The sequence below is a fragment of the Coregonus clupeaformis genome, unplaced genomic scaffold (assembly GCF_020615455.1).
Source record: "Coregonus clupeaformis isolate EN_2021a unplaced genomic scaffold, ASM2061545v1 scaf1356, whole genome shotgun sequence".
Classification (NCBI taxonomy): domain Eukaryota; kingdom Metazoa; phylum Chordata; class Actinopteri; order Salmoniformes; family Salmonidae; genus Coregonus; species Coregonus clupeaformis.
This window is the reverse complement of record NW_025534810.1, coordinates 52,382-69,206: the sequence shown is the minus strand read 5'-3', so window position 1 is coordinate 69,206 and position 16,825 is coordinate 52,382. Positions and strand designations below refer to the sequence as shown.

Sequence of the window (16,825 nt, the reverse complement as noted above, 5' to 3'; positions counted from 1 at the left end):
TAGCAGACGCTCTTATCCAGAGCGACTTCCAGTTAGTGAGTCATTTAGCAGACGCTCTTATCCAGAGCGACTTCCAGTTAGTGAGTCATTTAGCAGACGCTCTTATCCAGAGCGACGTTCAGTTAGTGAGTCATTTAGCAGACGCTCTTATCCAGAGCGACTTCCAGTTAGTGAGTCATTTATTAGACGCTCTTATCCAGAGAGACTTCCAGTTAGTGAGTCATTTAGCAGACGCTCTTATCCAGAGAGACTTCCAGTTAGTGAGTCATTTAGCAGACGCTCTTATCCAGAGAGACTTCCAGTTAGTGAGTCATTTAGCAGACGCTCTTATCCAGAGCGACTTCCAGTTAGTGAGTCATTTAGCAGACGCTCTTATCCAGAGAGACTTCCAGTTAGTGAGTCATTTAGCAGACGCTCTTATCCAGAGAGACTTCCAGTTAGTGAGTCATTTAGCAGACGCTCTTATCCAGAGCGACTTCCAGTTAGTGAGTCATTTAGCAGACGCTCTTATCCAGAGAGACTTCCAGTTAGTGAGTCATTTAGCAGACGCTCTTATCCAGAGAGACTTCCAGTTAGTGAGTCATTTAGCAGACGCTCTTATCCAGAGCGACTTCCAGTTAGTGAGTCATTTAGCAGACGCTCTTATCCAGAGCGACGTTCAGTTAGTGAGTCATTTAGCAGACGCTCTTATCCAGAGAGACTTCCAGTTAGTGAGTCATTTAGCAGACGCTCTTATCCAGAGAGACTTCCAGTTAGTGAGTCATTTAGCAGACGCTCTTATCCAGAGAGACTTCCAGTTAGTGAGTCATTTAGCAGACACTCTTATCCAGAGAGACTTCCAGTTAGTGAGTCATTTAGCAGACGCTCTTATCCAGAGAGACTTCCAGGTAGTGAGTCATTTAGCAGACGCTCTTATCCAGAGAGACTTCCGGTTAGTGAGTCCTTTAGCAGACGCTCTTATCCAGAGAGACTTCCGGTTAGTGAGTCATTTAGCAGACGCTCTTATCCAGAGAGACTTCCAGTTAGTGAGTCATTTAGCAGACGCTCTTATCCAGAGAGACTTCCAGTTAGTGAGTCATTTAGCAGACGCTCTTATCCAGAGAGACTTCCAGTTAGTGAGTCATTTAGCAGACGCTCTTATCCAGAGAGACTTCCAGTTAGTGAGTCATTTAGCAGACGCTCTTATCCAGAGAGACTTCCAGTTAGTGAGTCATTTAGCAGACGCTCTTATCCAGAGCGACGTTCAGTTAGTGAGTCATTTAGCAGACGCTCTTATCCAGAGAGACTTCCAGTTAGTGAGTCTTTTAGCAGACGCTCTTATCCAGAGAGACTTCCAGTTAGTGAGTCATTTAGCAGACGCTCTTATCCAGAGAGACTTCCAGTTAGTGAGTCATTTAGCAGACGCTCTTATCCAGAGAGACTTCCAGTTAGTGAGTCATTTAGCAGACGCTCTTATCCAGAGAGACTTCCAGTTAGTGAGTCATTTAGCAGACGCTCTTATCCAGAGAGACTTCCAGTTAGTGAGTCATTTAGCAGACGCTCTTATCCAGAGCGACTTCCAGTTAGTGAGTCATTTAGCAGACGCTCTTATCCAGAGAGACTTCCAGTTAGTGAGTCATTTAGCAGACGCTCTTATCCAGAGAGACTTCCAGTTAGTGAGTCATTTAGCAGACGCTCTTATCCAGAGAGACTTCCAGTTAGTGAGTCATTTAGCAGACGCTCTTATCCAGAGAGACTTCCAGTTAGTGAGTCATTTAGCAGACGCTCTTATCCAGAGAGACGTTCAGTTAGTGAGTCATTTAGCAGACGCTCTTATCCAGAGAGACTTCCAGTTAGTGAGTCATTTAGCAGACGCTCTTATCCAGAGAGACTTCCAGTCAGTGCGTTCATCTGAAGATAGCTAGGTGGGACAACCACTTATCACAGGCATAGAAAGGACATTTTCCCTCAATAAAGCAGCTGTCAGCAGAGTCAGAGCTTTTTTCTTTAGTGGGGGAATAAGACTGACTGACATGTCTTCTATAAGATGCTCATTGAAGAGGCAGGGCTATAAGAGGAGGACAGCAGGGAGCACATCCCCTGGCAGAATGTCCTGTTCTAAAGGCTTATAATGCGTTATGAAGCCTGTATGTCATGTGTCTGTCAGGAGGAGTACAGCAGGGAGCACATCCCCTGGCAGAATGTCCTGTTCTAAAGGCTTATAATGCGTTATGAAGCCTGTATGTCATGTGTCTGTCAGGAGGAGTACAGCAGGGAACACATCCCCTGGCAGAATGTCCTGTTCTAAAGGCTTATAATGCGTTATGAAGCCTGTATGTCATGTGTCTGTCAGGAGGAGTACAGCAGGGAGCACATCCCCTGGCAGAATGTCCTGTTCTAAAGGCTTATAATGCGTTATGAAGCCTGTATGTCATGTGTCTGTCAGGAGGAGTACAGCAGGGAGCACATCCCCTGGCAGAATGTCCTGTTCTAAAGGCTTATAATGCGTTATGAAGCCTGTATGTCATGTGTCTGTCAGGAGGAGTACAGCAGGGAGCACATCCCCTGGCAGAATGTCCTGTTCTAAAAGCTTATAATGCGTTATGAAGCCTGTATGTCATGTGTCTGTCAGGAGGAGTACAGCAGGGAACACATCCCCTGGCAGAATGTCCTGTTCTAAAGGCTTATAATGCGTTATGAAGCCTGTATGTCATGTGTCTGTCAGGAGGAGTACAGCAGGGAACACATCCCCTGGCAGAATGTCCTGTTCTAAAGGCTTATAATGCGTTATGAAGCCTGTATGTCATGTGTCTGTCAGGAGGAGTACAGCAGGGAACAGATCCCGTGGCAGAATGTCCTGTTCTAAAGGCTTATAATGCGTTATGAAGCCTGTATGTCATGTGTCTGTCAGGAGGAGTACAGCAGGGAACAGATCCCCTGGCAGAATGTCCTGTTCTAAAGGCTTATAATGCGTTATGAAGCCTGTATGTCATGTGTCTGTCAGGAGGAGTACAGCAGGGAACAGATCCCGTGGCAGAATGTCCTGTTCTAAAGGCTTATAATGCGTTATGAAGCCTGTATGTCATGTGTCTGTCAGGAGGAGTACAGCAGGGAACAGATCCCGTGGCAGGACATCCTGTTCAGCGACAACCAGGCCTGCATCGACCTCATCTCCTCTAAGCCCCACGGTATACTGAGGATCCTGGACGACCAGAGCTGCTTCCCCCAGGTACACACGCACGCACGCACGCACGCACGCACGCACGCACGCACGCACGCACGCACGCACGCACGCACGCACGCACACACACACACACACACACACACACACACACACACACACACACACACACACACACACACACACACACACACACACACACACACAGACAGACAGACAGACAGACAGACAGACAGACAGACACACACACACTTGACTCTGCTCAGTCATTGGTTGATGCTCTGTTCCTCTGTTCCAAGGCGACAGACCACACCTTCCTCCAGAAGTGTCATTATCACCATGGTAACAACCAGATCTACCTGAAGCCAAAGATGCCCCTCCCAGAATTCACCATCAAACACTTCGCTGGCCCGGTCACCTACCAGGTGAACACACCTACAGTTCTGAATCCCAATGAGACGCCACTGGCACAGGACGAGTCCAGAATCAGCTTTCCAAACGTAGCTCTTTGGTTGGATGATGTTCCCATTTATTGTGAATATTTTAAAATGCAAAAAATGAAAAGCCTTTCGTGAACAAACACTTCAGTTTTCCTCCTTTCGAGCTCTGACTCTGCTGATAGCTGCTTTATTGAGGGAAAATGTACTTGCTATGTCTGTGATAAGTGGTTGTCCCACCTAGCTATCTTCAGATGAATGCACTAACTGGAAGTCTTTCTGGATAAGAGCGTCTGCTAAATGACTCACATGTAAATGTAAATGTACATAGTTCCAATATAAAAGGTGCAGAGGTGTAATAATCTATAAGCGTGTTCCAGTGGGAACCGGAGAGAAGCGTCTGCTCTCTCCTCTCACCTGGGCTGCCTGCTGAATGTACATGAGACCATGACTAAACACACTGTATAGAGCCCTCTGTCATGGAAACCTCCCAACATGCCCCCCTCTAGTGACCAAAACACTGTATAGAGCCCTCTGTCATGGAAACCTCCCAACATGCCCCCCTCTAGTGACCAAAACACTGTATAGAGCCCTCTGTCATGGAAACCTCCCAACATGCCCCCTCTAGTGACCAAAACACTGTATAGAGCCCTCTGTCATGGAAACCTCCCACCAACATGCCCCCCTCTAGTGACCAAAACACTGTATAGAGCCCTCTGTCATGGAAACCTCCCAACATGCCCCCTCTAGTGACCAAAACACTGTATAGAGCCCTCTGTCATGGAAACCTCCCAACATGCCCCCCTCTAGTGACCAAAACACTGTATAGAGCCCTCTGTCATGGAAACCTCCTCAACATGCCCCCCTCTAGTGACCAAAACACTGTATAGAGCCCTCTGTCATGGAAACCTCCTCCCAACATGCCCCCCTCTAGTGACCAAAACACTGTATAGAGCCCTCTGTCATGGAAACCTCCTCCCAACATGCCCCCCTCTAGTGACCAAAACACTGTATAGAGCCCTCTGTCATGGAAACCTCCTCCCAACATGCCCCCCTCTAGTGACCAAAACACTGTATAGAGCCCTCTGTCATGGAAACCTCCTCCCAACATGCCCCCCTCTAGTGACCAAAACACTGTATAGAGCCCTCTGTCATGGAAACCTCCCCAACATGCCCCCTCTAGTGACCAAAACACTGTATAGAGCCCTCTGTCATGGAAACCTCCCAACATGCCCCCTCTAGTGACCAAAACACTGTATAGAGCCCTCTGTCATGGAAACCTCCTCCCAACATGCCCCCCTCTAGTGACCAAAACACTGTATAGAGCCCTCTGTCATGGAAACCTCCTCCCAACATGCCCCCTCTAGTGACCAAAACACTGTATAGAGCCCTCTGTCATGGAAACCTCCCCAACATGCCCCCCTCTAGTGACCAAAACACTGTATAGAGCCCTCTGTCATGGAAACCTCCCCAACATGCCCCCCTCTAGTGACCAAAACACTGTATAGAGCCCTCTGTCATGGAAACCTCCCCAACATGCCCCCCTCTAGTGACCAAAACACTGTATAGAGCCCTCTGTCATGGAAACCTCCCCAACATGCCCCCCTCTAGTGACCAAAACACTGTATAGAGCCCTCTGTCATGGAAACCTCCCAACATGCCCCCCTCTAGTGACCAAAACACTGTATAGAGCCCTCTGTCATGGAAACCTCCTCCCAACATGCCCCCCTCTAGTGACCAAAACACTGTATAGAGCCCTCTGTCATGGAAACCTCCTCCCAACATGCCCCCCTCTAGTGACCAAAACACTGTATAGAGCCCTCTGTCATGGAAACCTCCCCCAACATGCCCCCCTCTAGTGACCAAAACACTGTATAGAGCCCTCTGTCATGGAAACCTCCCAACATGCCCCCCTCTAGTGACCAAAACACTGTATAGAGCCCTCTGTCATGGAAACCCTCCCAACATGCCCCCTCTAGTGACCAAAACACTGTATAGAGCCCTCTGTCATGGAAACCTCCCAACATGCCCCCCTCTAGTGACCAAAACACTGTATAGAGCCCTCTGTCATGGAAACCTCCCAACATGCCCCCTCTAGTGACCAAAACACTGTATAGAGCCCTCTGTCATGGAAACCTCCCAACATGCCCCCCTCTAGTGACCAAAACACTGTATAGAGCCCTCTGTCATGGAAACCCTCCCAACATGCCCCCCTCTAGTGACCAAAACACTGTATAGAGCCCTCTGTCATGGAAACCTCCTCCCAACATGCCCCCCTCTAGTGACCAAAACACTGTATAGAGCCCTCTGTCATGGAAACCTCCCCAACATGCCCCCCTCTAGTGACCAAAACACTGTATAGAGCCCTCTGTCATGGAAACCTCCCCAACATGCCCCCCTCTAGTGACCAAAACACTGTATAGAGCCCTCTGTCATGGAAACCCCTCCCAACATGCCCCCCTCTAGTGACCAAAACACTGTATAGAGCCCTCTGTCATGGAAACCTCCCCCAACATGCCCCCTCTAGTGACCAAAACACTGTATAGAGCCCTCTGTCATGGAAACCTCCTCCCAACATGCCCCCTCTAGTGACCAAAACACTGTATAGAGCCCTCTGTCATGGAAACCTCCTCCCAACATGCCCCCCTCTAGTGACCAAAACACTGTATAGAGCCCTCTGTCATGGAAACCTCCCCCAACATGCCCCCCTCTAGTGACCAAAACACTGTATAGAGCCCTCTGTCATGGAAACCTCCTCCCAACATGCCCCCCTCTAGTGACCAAAACACTGTATAGAGCCCTCTGTCATGGAAACCTCCTCCCAACATGCCCCCCTCTAGTGACCAAAACACTGTATAGAGCCCTCTGTCATGGAAACCTCCTCCCAACATGCCCCCCTCTAGTGACCAAAACACTGTATAGAGCCCTCTGTCATGGAAACCTCCTCCCAACATGCCCCCCCTCTAGTGACCAAAACACTGTATAGAGCCCTCTGTCATGGAAACCTCCTCCCAACATGCCCCCCTCTAGTGACCAAAACACTGTATAGAGCCCTCTGTCATGGAAACCTCCCCAACATGCCCCCCTCTAGTGACCAAAACACTGTATAGAGCCCTCTGTCATGGAAACCTCCTCCCAACATGCCCCCTCTAGTGACCAAAACACTGTATAGAGCCCTCTGTCATGGAAACCTCCTCCCAACATGCCCCCCTCTAGTGACCAAAACACTGTATAGAGCCCTCTGTCATGGAAACCTCCCCCAACATGCCCCCCTCTAGTGACCAAAACACTGTATAGAGCCCTCTGTCATGGAAACCTCCTCCAACATGCCCCCTCTAGTGACCAAAACACTGTATAGAGCCCTCTGTCATGGAAACCTCCCCCAACATGCCCCCCTCTAGTGACCAAAACACTGTATAGAGCCCTCTGTCATGGAAACCTCCCCAACATGCCCCCTCTAGTGACCAAAACACTGTATAGAGCCCTCTGTCATGGAAACCTCCTCCCAACATGCCCCCCTCTAGTGACCAAAACACTGTATAGAGCCCTCTGTCATGGAAACCTCCTCCCAACATGCCCCCCTCTAGTGACCAAAACACTGTATAGAGCCCTCTGTCATGGAAACCTCCTCCCAACATGCCCCCCTCTAGTGACCAAAACACTGTATAGAGCCCTCTGTCATGGAAACCTCCTCCCAACATGCCCCCTCTAGTGACCAAAACACTGTATAGAGCCCTCTGTCATGGAAACCTCCCCCAACATGCCCCCCTCTAGTGACCAAAACACTGTATAGAGCCCTCTGTCATGGAAACCTCCCCAACATGCCCCCCTCTAGTGACCAAAACACTGTATAGAGCCCTCTGTCATGGAAACCTCCTCCCAACATGCCCCCTCTAGTGACCAAAACACTGTATAGAGCCCTCTGTCATGGAAACCTCCTCCCAACATGCCCCCCTCTAGTGACCAAAACACTGTATAGAGCCCTCTGTCATGGAAACCTCCCAACATGCCCCCTCTAGTGACCAAAACACTGTATAGAGCCCTCTGTCATGGAAACCTCCCCCAACATGCCCCTCTAGTGACCAAAACACTGTATAGAGCCCTCTGTCATGGAAACCTCCCCAACATGCCCCCCTCTAGTGACCAAAACACTGTATAGAGCCCTCTGTCATGGAAACCTCCTCCCAACATGCCCCCCTCTAGTGACCAAAACACTGTATAGAGCCCTCTGTCATGGAAACCTCCCAACATGCCCCCCTCTAGTGACCAAAACACTGTATAGAGCCCTCTGTCATGGAAACCTCCTCCCAACATGCCCCCCTCTAGTGACCAAAACACTGTATAGAGCCCTCTGTCATGGAAACCTCCCCAACATGCCCCCCTCTAGTGACCAAAACACTGTATAGAGCCCTCTGTCATGGAAACCTCCTCCCAACATGCCCCCTCTAGTGACCAAAACACTGTATAGAGCCCTCTGTCATGGAAACCTCCTCCCAACATGCCCCCCTCTAGTGACCAAAACACTGTATAGAGCCCTCTGTCATGGAAACCTCCTCCCAACATGCCCCCCTCTAGTGACCAAAACACTGTATAGAGCCCTCTGTCATGGAAACCTCCCCCCAACATGCCCCCCTCTAGTGACCAAAACACTGTATAGAGCCCTCTGTCATGGAAACCTCCTCCCAACATGCCCCCCTCTAGTGACCAAAACACTGTATAGAGCCCTCTGTCATGGAAACCTCCTCCCAACATGCCCCCCTCTAGTGACCAAAACACTGTATAGAGCCCTCTGTCATGGAAACCTCCCCAACATGCCCCCTCTAGTGACCAAAACACTGTATAGAGCCCTCTGTCATGGAAACCTCCTCCCAACATGCCCCCCTCTAGTGACCAAAACACTGTATAGAGCCCTCTGTCATGGAAACCTCCTCCCAACATGCCCCCTCTAGTGACCAAAACACTGTATAGAGCCCTCTGTCATGGAAACCTCCCAACATGCCCCCCTCTAGTGACCAAAACACTGTATAGAGCCCTCTGTCATGGAAACCTCCCAACATGCCCCCCTCTAGTGACCAAAACACTGTATAGAGCCCTCTGTCATGGAAACCTCCTCCCAACATGCCCCCCTCTAGTGACCAAAACACTGTATAGAGCCCTCTGTCATGGAAACCTCCCAACATGCCCCCCTCTAGTGACCAAAACACTGTATAGAGCCCTCTGTCATGGAAACCTCCCCAACATGCCCCCCTCTAGTGACCAAAACACTGTATAGAGCCCTCTGTCATGGAAACCTCCTCCCAACATGCCCCCTCTAGTGACCAAAACACTGTATAGAGCCCTCTGTCATGGAAACCTCCTCCAACATGCCCCCTCTAGTGACCAAAACACTGTATAGAGCCCTCTGTCATGAAACCTCCTCCCAACATGCCCCCTCTAGTGACCAAAACACTGTATAGAGCCCTCTGTCATGGAAACCTCCCCCAACATGCCCCCCTCTAGTGACCAAAACACTGTATAGAGCCCTCTGTCATGGAAACCTCCCCCAACATGCCCCCCTCTAGTGACCAAAACACTGTATAGAGCCCTCTGTCATGGAAACCTCCTCCCAACATGCCCCCCTCTAGTGACCAAAACACTGTATAGAGCCCTCTGTCATGGAAACCTCCCCCAACATGCCCCCCTCTAGTGACCAAAACACTGTATAGAGCCCTCTGTCATGGAAACCTCCTCCCAACATGCCCCCCTCTAGTGACCAAAACACTGTATAGAGCCCTCTGTCATGGAAACCTCCTACCAACATGCCCCCCTCTAGTGACCAAAACACTGTATAGAGCCCTCTGTCATGGAAACCTCCCCAACATGCCCCCCTCTAGTGACCAAAACACTGTATAGAGCCCTCTGTCATGGAAACCTCCTCCCAACATGCCCCCTCTAGTGACCAAAACACTGTATAGAGCCCTCTGTCATGGAAACCTCCTACCAACATGCCCCCTCTAGTGACCAAAACACTGTATAGAGCCCTCTGTCATGGAAACCTCCTCCCAACATGCCCCCCTCTAGTGACCAAAACACTGTATAGAGCCCTCTGTCATGGAAACCTCCTCCCAACATGCCCCCCTCTAGTGACCAAAACACTGTATAGAGCCCTCTGTCATGGAAACCTCCTCCCAACATGCCCCCCTCTAGTGACCAAAACACTGTATAGAGCCCTCTGTCATGGAAACCTCCCCCAACATGCCCCCCTCTAGTGACCAAAACACTGTATAGAGCCCTCTGTCATGGAAACCTCCTCCCAACATGCCCCCTCTAGTGACCAAAACACTGTATAGAGCCCTCTGTCATGGAAACCTCCTCCCAACATGCCCCCCTCTAGTGACCAAAACACTGTATAGAGCCCTCTGTCATGGAAACCTCCCCAACATGCCCCCCTCTAGTGACCAAAACACTGTATAGAGCCCTCTGTCATGGAAACCTCCTCCCAACATGCCCCCCTCTAGTGACCAAAACACTGTATAGAGCCCTCTGTCATGGAAACCTCCTCCCAACATGCCCCCCTCTAGTGACCAAAACACTGTATAGAGCCCTCTGTCATGGAAACCTCCTCCCAACATGCCCCCCTCTAGTGACCAAAACACTGTATAGAGCCCTCTGTCATGGAAACCTCCTCCCAACATGCCCCCCTCTAGTGACCAAAACACTGTATAGAGCCCTCTGTCATGGAAACCTCCTCCCAACATGCCCCCCTCTAGTGACCAAAACACTGTATAGAGCCCTCTGTCATGGAAACCTCCTCCCAACATGCCCCCTCTAGTGACCAAAACACTGTATAGAGCCCTCTGTCATGGAAACCTCCCCAACATGCCCCCCTCTAGTGACCAAAACACTGTATAGAGCCCTCTGTCATGGAAACCTCCCCAACATGCCCCTCTAGTGACCAAAACACTGTATAGAGCCCTCTGTCATGGAAACCTCCTCCCAACATGCCCCCCTCTAGTGACCAAAACACTGTATAGAGCCCTCTGTCATGGAAACCTCCCCCAACATGCCCCCTCTAGTGACCAAAACACTGTATAGAGCCCTCTGTCATGGAAACCTCCCCAACATGCCCCCCTCTAGTGACCAAAACACTGTATAGAGCCCTCTGTCATGGAAACCTCCTCCCAACATGCCCCCCTCTAGTGACCAAAACACTGTATAGAGCCCTCTGTCATGGAAACCTCCTCCCAACATGCCCCCCTCTAGTGACCAAAACACTGTATAGAGCCCTCTGTCATGGAAACCTCCTCCCAACATGCCCCCCTCTAGTGACCAAAACACTGTATAGAGCCCTCTGTCATGGAAACCTCCTTCCCAACATGCCCCCCCTCTAGTGACCAAAACACTGTATAGAGCCCTCTGTCATGGAAACCTCCTCCCAACATGCCCCCCTCTAGTGACCAAAACACTGTATAGAGCCCTCTGTCATGGAAACCTCCTCCCAACATGCCCCCCTCTAGTGACCAAAACACTGTATAGAGCCCTCTGTCATGGAAACCTCCTCCCAACATGCCCCCCTCTAGTGACCAAAACACTGTATAGAGCCCTCTGTCATGGAAACCTCCTACCAACATGCCCCCCTCTAGTGACCAAAACACTGTATAGAGCCCTCTGTCATGGAAACCTCCTCCCAACATGCCCCCCTCTAGTGACCAAAACACTGTATAGAGCCCTCTGTCATGGAAACCTCCCCAACATGCCCCCTCTAGTGACCAAAACACTGTATAGAGCCCTCTGTCATGGAAACCTCCTCCCAACATGCCCCCCTCTAGTGACCAAAACACTGTATAGAGCCCTCTGTCATGGAAACCTCCTCCCAACATGCCCCCCTCTAGTGACCAAAACACTGTATAGAGCCCTCTGTCATGGAAACCTCCTCCCAACATGCCCCCCTCTAGTGACCAAAACACTGTATAGAGCCCTCTGTCATGGAAACCTCCTCCCAACATGCCCCCCTCTAGTGACCAAAACACTGTATAGAGCCCTCTGTCATGGAAACCTCCCCAACATGCCCCCTCTAGTGACCAAAACACTGTATAGAGCCCTCTGTCATGGAAACCTCCTCCCAACATGCCCCCCTCTAGTGACCAAAACACTGTATAGAGCCCTCTGTCATGGAAACCTCCTCCCAACATGCCCCCCTCTAGTGACCAAAACACTGTATAGAGCCCTCTGTCATGGAAACCTCCTCCCCAACATGCCCCCCTCTAGTGACCAAAACACTGTATAGAGCCCTCTGTCATGGAAACCTCCCAACATGCCCCCTCTAGTGACCAAAACACTGTATAGAGCCCTCTGTCATGGAAACCTCCTCCCAACATGCCCCCCTCTAGTGACCAAAACACTGTATAGAGCCCTCTGTCATGGAAACCTCCTCCCAACATGCCCCCCTCTAGTGACCAAAACACTGTATAGAGCCCTCTGTCATGGAAACCTCCTCCCAACATGCCCCCCTCTAGTGACCAAAACACTGTATAGAGCCCTCTGTCATGGAAACCTCCCCAACATGCCCCCCTCTAGTGACCAAAACACTGTATAGAGCCCTCTGTCATGGAAACCTCCTACCAACATGCCCCCCTCTAGTGACCAAAACACTGTATAGAGCCCTCTGTCATGGAAACCTCCTCCCAACATGCCCCCCTCTAGTGACCAAAACACTGTATAGAGCCCTCTGTCATGGAAACCTCCTCCCAACATGCCCCCTCTAGTGACCAAAACACTGTATAGAGCCCTCTGTCATGGAAACCTCCTCCCAACATGCCCCCTCTAGTGACCAAAACACTGTATAGAGCCCTCTGTCATGGAAACCTCCTCCCAACATGCCCCCCTCTAGTGACCAAAACACTGTATAGAGCCCTCTGTCATGGAAACCTCCCCAACATGCCCCCTCTAGTGACCAAAACACTGTATAGAGCCCTCTGTCATGGAAACCTCCTCCCAACATGCCCCCCTCTAGTGACCAAAACACTGTATAGAGCCCTCTGTCATGGAAACCTCCTCCCAACATGCCCCCCTCTAGTGACCAAAACACTGTATAGAGCCCTCTGTCATGGAAACCTCCTCCCAACATGCCCCCCTCTAGTGACCAAAACACTGTATAGAGCCCTCTGTCATGGAAACCTCCTCCCAACATGCCCCCTCTAGTGACCAAAACACTGTATAGAGCCCTCTGTCATGGAAACCTCCTCCCAACATGCCCCCCCTCTAGTGACCAAAACACTGTATAGAGCCCTCTGTCATGGAAACCTCCTACCAACATGCCCCCCTCTAGTGACCAAAACACTGTATAGAGCCCTCTGTCATGGAAACCTCCTCCCAACATGCCCCCCTCTAGTGACCAAAACACTGTATAGAGCCCTCTGTCATGGAAACCTCCTCCCAACATGCCCCCTCTAGTGACCAAAACACTGTATAGAGCCCTCTGTCATGGAAACCTCCCCCAACATGCCCCCTCTAGTGACCAAAACACTGTATAGAGCCCTCTGTCATGGAAACCTCCCCCCAACATGCCCCCCTCTAGTGACCAAAACACTGTATAGAGCCCTCTGTCATGGAAACCCCTCCCAACATGCCCCCCTCTAGTGACCAAAACACTGTATAGAGCCCTCTGTCATGGAAACCTCCTCCCAACATGCCCCCCTCTAGTGACCAAAACACTGTATAGAGCCCTCTGTCATGGAAACCTCCCAACATGCCCCCCTCTAGTGACCAAAACACTGTATAGAGCCCTCTGTCATGGAAACCTCCTCCCAACATGCCCCCCTCTAGTGACCAGAACAAGTGAAAGCTTCCCTAGACAGACAACATATACACAACACATTAAATGACGCAGACCAAAACAGATCCTACAGTAGATGGCTTCACAGTATCGTGTCTTCCTGGTTTACACCATCTGTCATCTCTCTGTAGGTTCACAAGTTTCTGGATAAGAACTACGACCAGGTTGGACAGGAGGTTCTGGATCTGTTCAGCCACAGCAAGAACAAGGTATGAGGGGTTAGGGACTAGGGGTTAGGGGTTAGGGACTAGGGGTTAGGGACTAGGGGTTAGGGTTAGGGACTGGGGTTAGGGGTTAGGGACTAGGGGTTAGGGACTAGGACTAGGGGTTAGGGAGGTTAGGGACTAGGGGTTAGGGACTAGGGGTTAGGGGTTAGGGACTAGGGGTTAGGACGGGTTAGGGACTAGGGTTAGGGACTAGGGGTTAGGGGTTAGGGACTAGGGGCTAGGGGTTAGGGCTAGGAGTTAGAACTAAACCAGGTTGGACAGGAGGTTCTGGATCTGTCAGCCACAAAACAAGGTAGGAGGCTAGGGGTTAGGGACTAGGGGTTAGGGACTAGGGGTTAGGGACTAGGGGTTAGGGACTAGGGGTTAGAACTACGACCAGGTTGGACAGGAGGTTCTGGATCTGCAGCCCAGCGTAAGGGGTTAGGGACTAGGGGTTAGGGACTAGGGACTAGGGGTTAGGGACTAGGGGTTAGGGACTAGGGGTTAGGGACTAGGGGTTAGGACTAGGGTTGGGGTTAGGGACTAGGGGAGGGGTTAGGGACTAGGGGTTAGGGGTTAGGACTAGGGGTTAGGGACTAGGGTTAGGGGTTAGGACCTAGGGGTTGGGGACTAGGGGTTAGGGACTAGGGGTTGGTTAGGGACTAGGTTCGGGGACTAGGAGGTGACTGGGGTTAGGGGTTGGACTAGGGGTTAGGGACTAGGGGTTAGGGACTAGGGGTTAGGGACTAGGGGTTAGGGTTAGGGACTAGGCTAGGGGTTGGGACTAGGGTTAGGGGGTTAGGGACTAGGGTTAGGGACTAGGGGCCAGGGACTAGGGGTTAGGGGATTAGGGACTAGGGGTTAGGGACTAGGGACTAGGGACTAGGGGTTAGGGCTTAGGGGGGCTAGGGTAGGGACTAGGGGTTAGGGGTTAGGGACTAGGGGTTAGAACTACAACCAGGTTGGACAGGAGGTTCTGGATCTGTTCAGCCACAGCAAGAACAAGGTAGGAGGTTAGGGGTTAGGGACTAGGGGTTAGGGGTTAGGGACTAGGGGTTAGGGACTAGGGGTTTGGGGACTAGGGACTAGGGGTTAGGGACTAGGGGTTAGGGACTAGGGACTAGGGGTTAGGGACTAGGGGTTAGGGGTTAGGGACTAGGGGTTAGGGGTTAGGGACTAGGGGTTAGGGGTTAGGGACTAGGGGTTAGAACTACAACCAGGTTGGACAGGAGGTTCTGGATCTGTTCAGCCACAGCAAGAACAAGGTAGGAGGGTTAGGGGTTAGGGACTAGGGTTGACTAGGGGTTAGGGACTAGGACTAGGGGTTAGGGGTTAGGGACTAGGGGTTAGGGGTTAGGGACTAGGGGTTAGGGACTTGGGGTTAGAACTACAACCAGGTTGGACAGGAGGTTCTGGATCTGTTCAGCCACAGCAAGAACAAGGTAGGATGGGTTAGGGGTTAGGGACTAGGGGTTAGGGACTAGGGGTTAGGGACTAGGGGTTAGGGACTAGGGGTTAGGGGTTAGGGTTAGGGACTTGGGGTTAGGGACTAGGGGTTGGGGACTAGGGGTTAGAACTTCAGGGTTGGACAGGAGGTTCTGGATCTGTTCAGCCACAGCAAGAACAAGGTGGGAGGGGGTTAGGGACTAGGGGTTAGGGACTAGGGACTAGGGGTTAGGACTAGGGGTTAGGGACTAGGGGTTAGGACTAGGGGTTGGGAACTACGACCAGGTTGGACAGGAGGTTCTGGATCTGTTCAGCCACAGCAAGAACAAGGTAGGAGGGGTTAGGGACTAGGGGTTAGGGACTAGGGACTAGGGGTTAGGGACTAGGGGTTAGGGGTTAGGGACTAGGGGTTAGGGGTTAGGGATGGGTTAGGGTTAGGGACTAGGATTAGGGGTTAGGGACTGGTTGGGGGTTAGGGCTGGTTTTACTGTTTGGGGTTCAGACTGTTAGGGGGGTTACTGGGGTTAGGGGTTGGGACAGGGACTAGGGGTTAGGGACTAGTGACAGGCAGGTTAGGGGTTGAGGAGTTAGGGACTAGGGGTTAGGGACTGACTAGGGACTAGGGGTTAGGGACTAGGGGTTAGGGACTAGCAGGGTTAGGGACTAGGGTTGGGGATTAGGGGCTAGGAGGGACAGGGTTGGGTAGGACCAGGGACTAGGGGTAGGGTTAGGGATAGGGACTAGGGGTTGGGGTTAGGGACTAGGTTGTTGGGACTAGGGGTTAGGGGTTAGGGACTAGGAGGGTCTAGTTGGGCTAGGGTTAGGGACTAGGAGACTACGACCAGGTTGGACAGGAGGTTCTGGATCTGTTCAGCCACAGCAAGAACAAGGTAGGAGGGGTTAGGGACTGGTTGGGGTTAGGGACTAGGTTAGGGACTAGGGAGTTGGTTGTTAGGGCAGGTTAGGGACTAGTCCAGGGTTAGGTAGGGACTAGGGTTAGAGTTGAGGGTTAGGGACTAGGGGTTGTTAGGGACTAGGGTTGCTAGGGTTGCTTGACAGGGTTAGGTTAGGACTAGGTTAGGGACTAGGGGTTAGGTTAGGGACTAGGGGCATTGTGGACTGTTGAGGGACTGGGGTTAGGGGTTAGGGACTAGGGGTTGGTTAGGCTAGGGGTTAGGGACTAGTTAGGGTTAGGGACTAGGGGTTAGAACTACAACCAGGTTGGACAGGAGGTTCTGGATCTGTTCAGCCACAGCAAGAACAAGGTAGGAGGGGTTAGGGGTTAGGGACTAGGGGTTAGGGACTAGGGGTTAGGGACTAGGGGTTAGGGGTTAGGGACTAGGGGTTAGGGACTAGGGGTTAGGGGTTAGGGGTTAGGGACTTGGGGTTAGGGACTAGGGGTTAGGGACTAGGGGTTAGAACTACAACCAGGTTGGACAGGAGGTTCTGGATCTGTTCAGCCACAGCAAGAACAAGGTAGGAGGGGTTAGGGACTAGGGGTTAGGGACTAGGGACTAGGGGTTAGGGACTAGGGGTTAGGGACTAGGGGTTAGGGACTAGGGTTAGGACTAGGGGTTAGTGGGACTAGGGGGTTAGAACTACAACCAGGTTGGACAGGAGGTTCTGGATCTGTTCAGCCACAGCAAGAACAAGGTAGGAGGGGTTAGGGGTTAGGGACTAGGGGGGTTAGGGACTAGGGGTTAGGGACTAGGGGTTAGGGGTTAGGGACTAGGGTTGGGACTAGGGCTTAGGACTAGGGGTT

The 16,825-nt window shown here is 51.4% G+C and overlaps 1 protein-coding gene across 1 annotated transcript in view; it reads left to right on the top strand.

Annotated features, from left to right (window-relative positions):
- Nucleotides 1-16,825, top strand: part of LOC121564203 (unconventional myosin-XV-like) — a 50,690-nt gene that overhangs the window by 17,906 nt on the left and 15,959 nt on the right. The window contains exons 7-9 of the mRNA XM_045218097.1: nucleotides 3,077-3,208; nucleotides 3,460-3,585; nucleotides 13,543-13,620. Of these exons, the coding sequence (XP_045074032.1) occupies nucleotides 3,077-3,208; nucleotides 3,460-3,585; nucleotides 13,543-13,620 (336 nt within the window). The remainder of the gene's footprint in view (nucleotides 1-3,076; nucleotides 3,209-3,459; nucleotides 3,586-13,542; nucleotides 13,621-16,825) is intronic.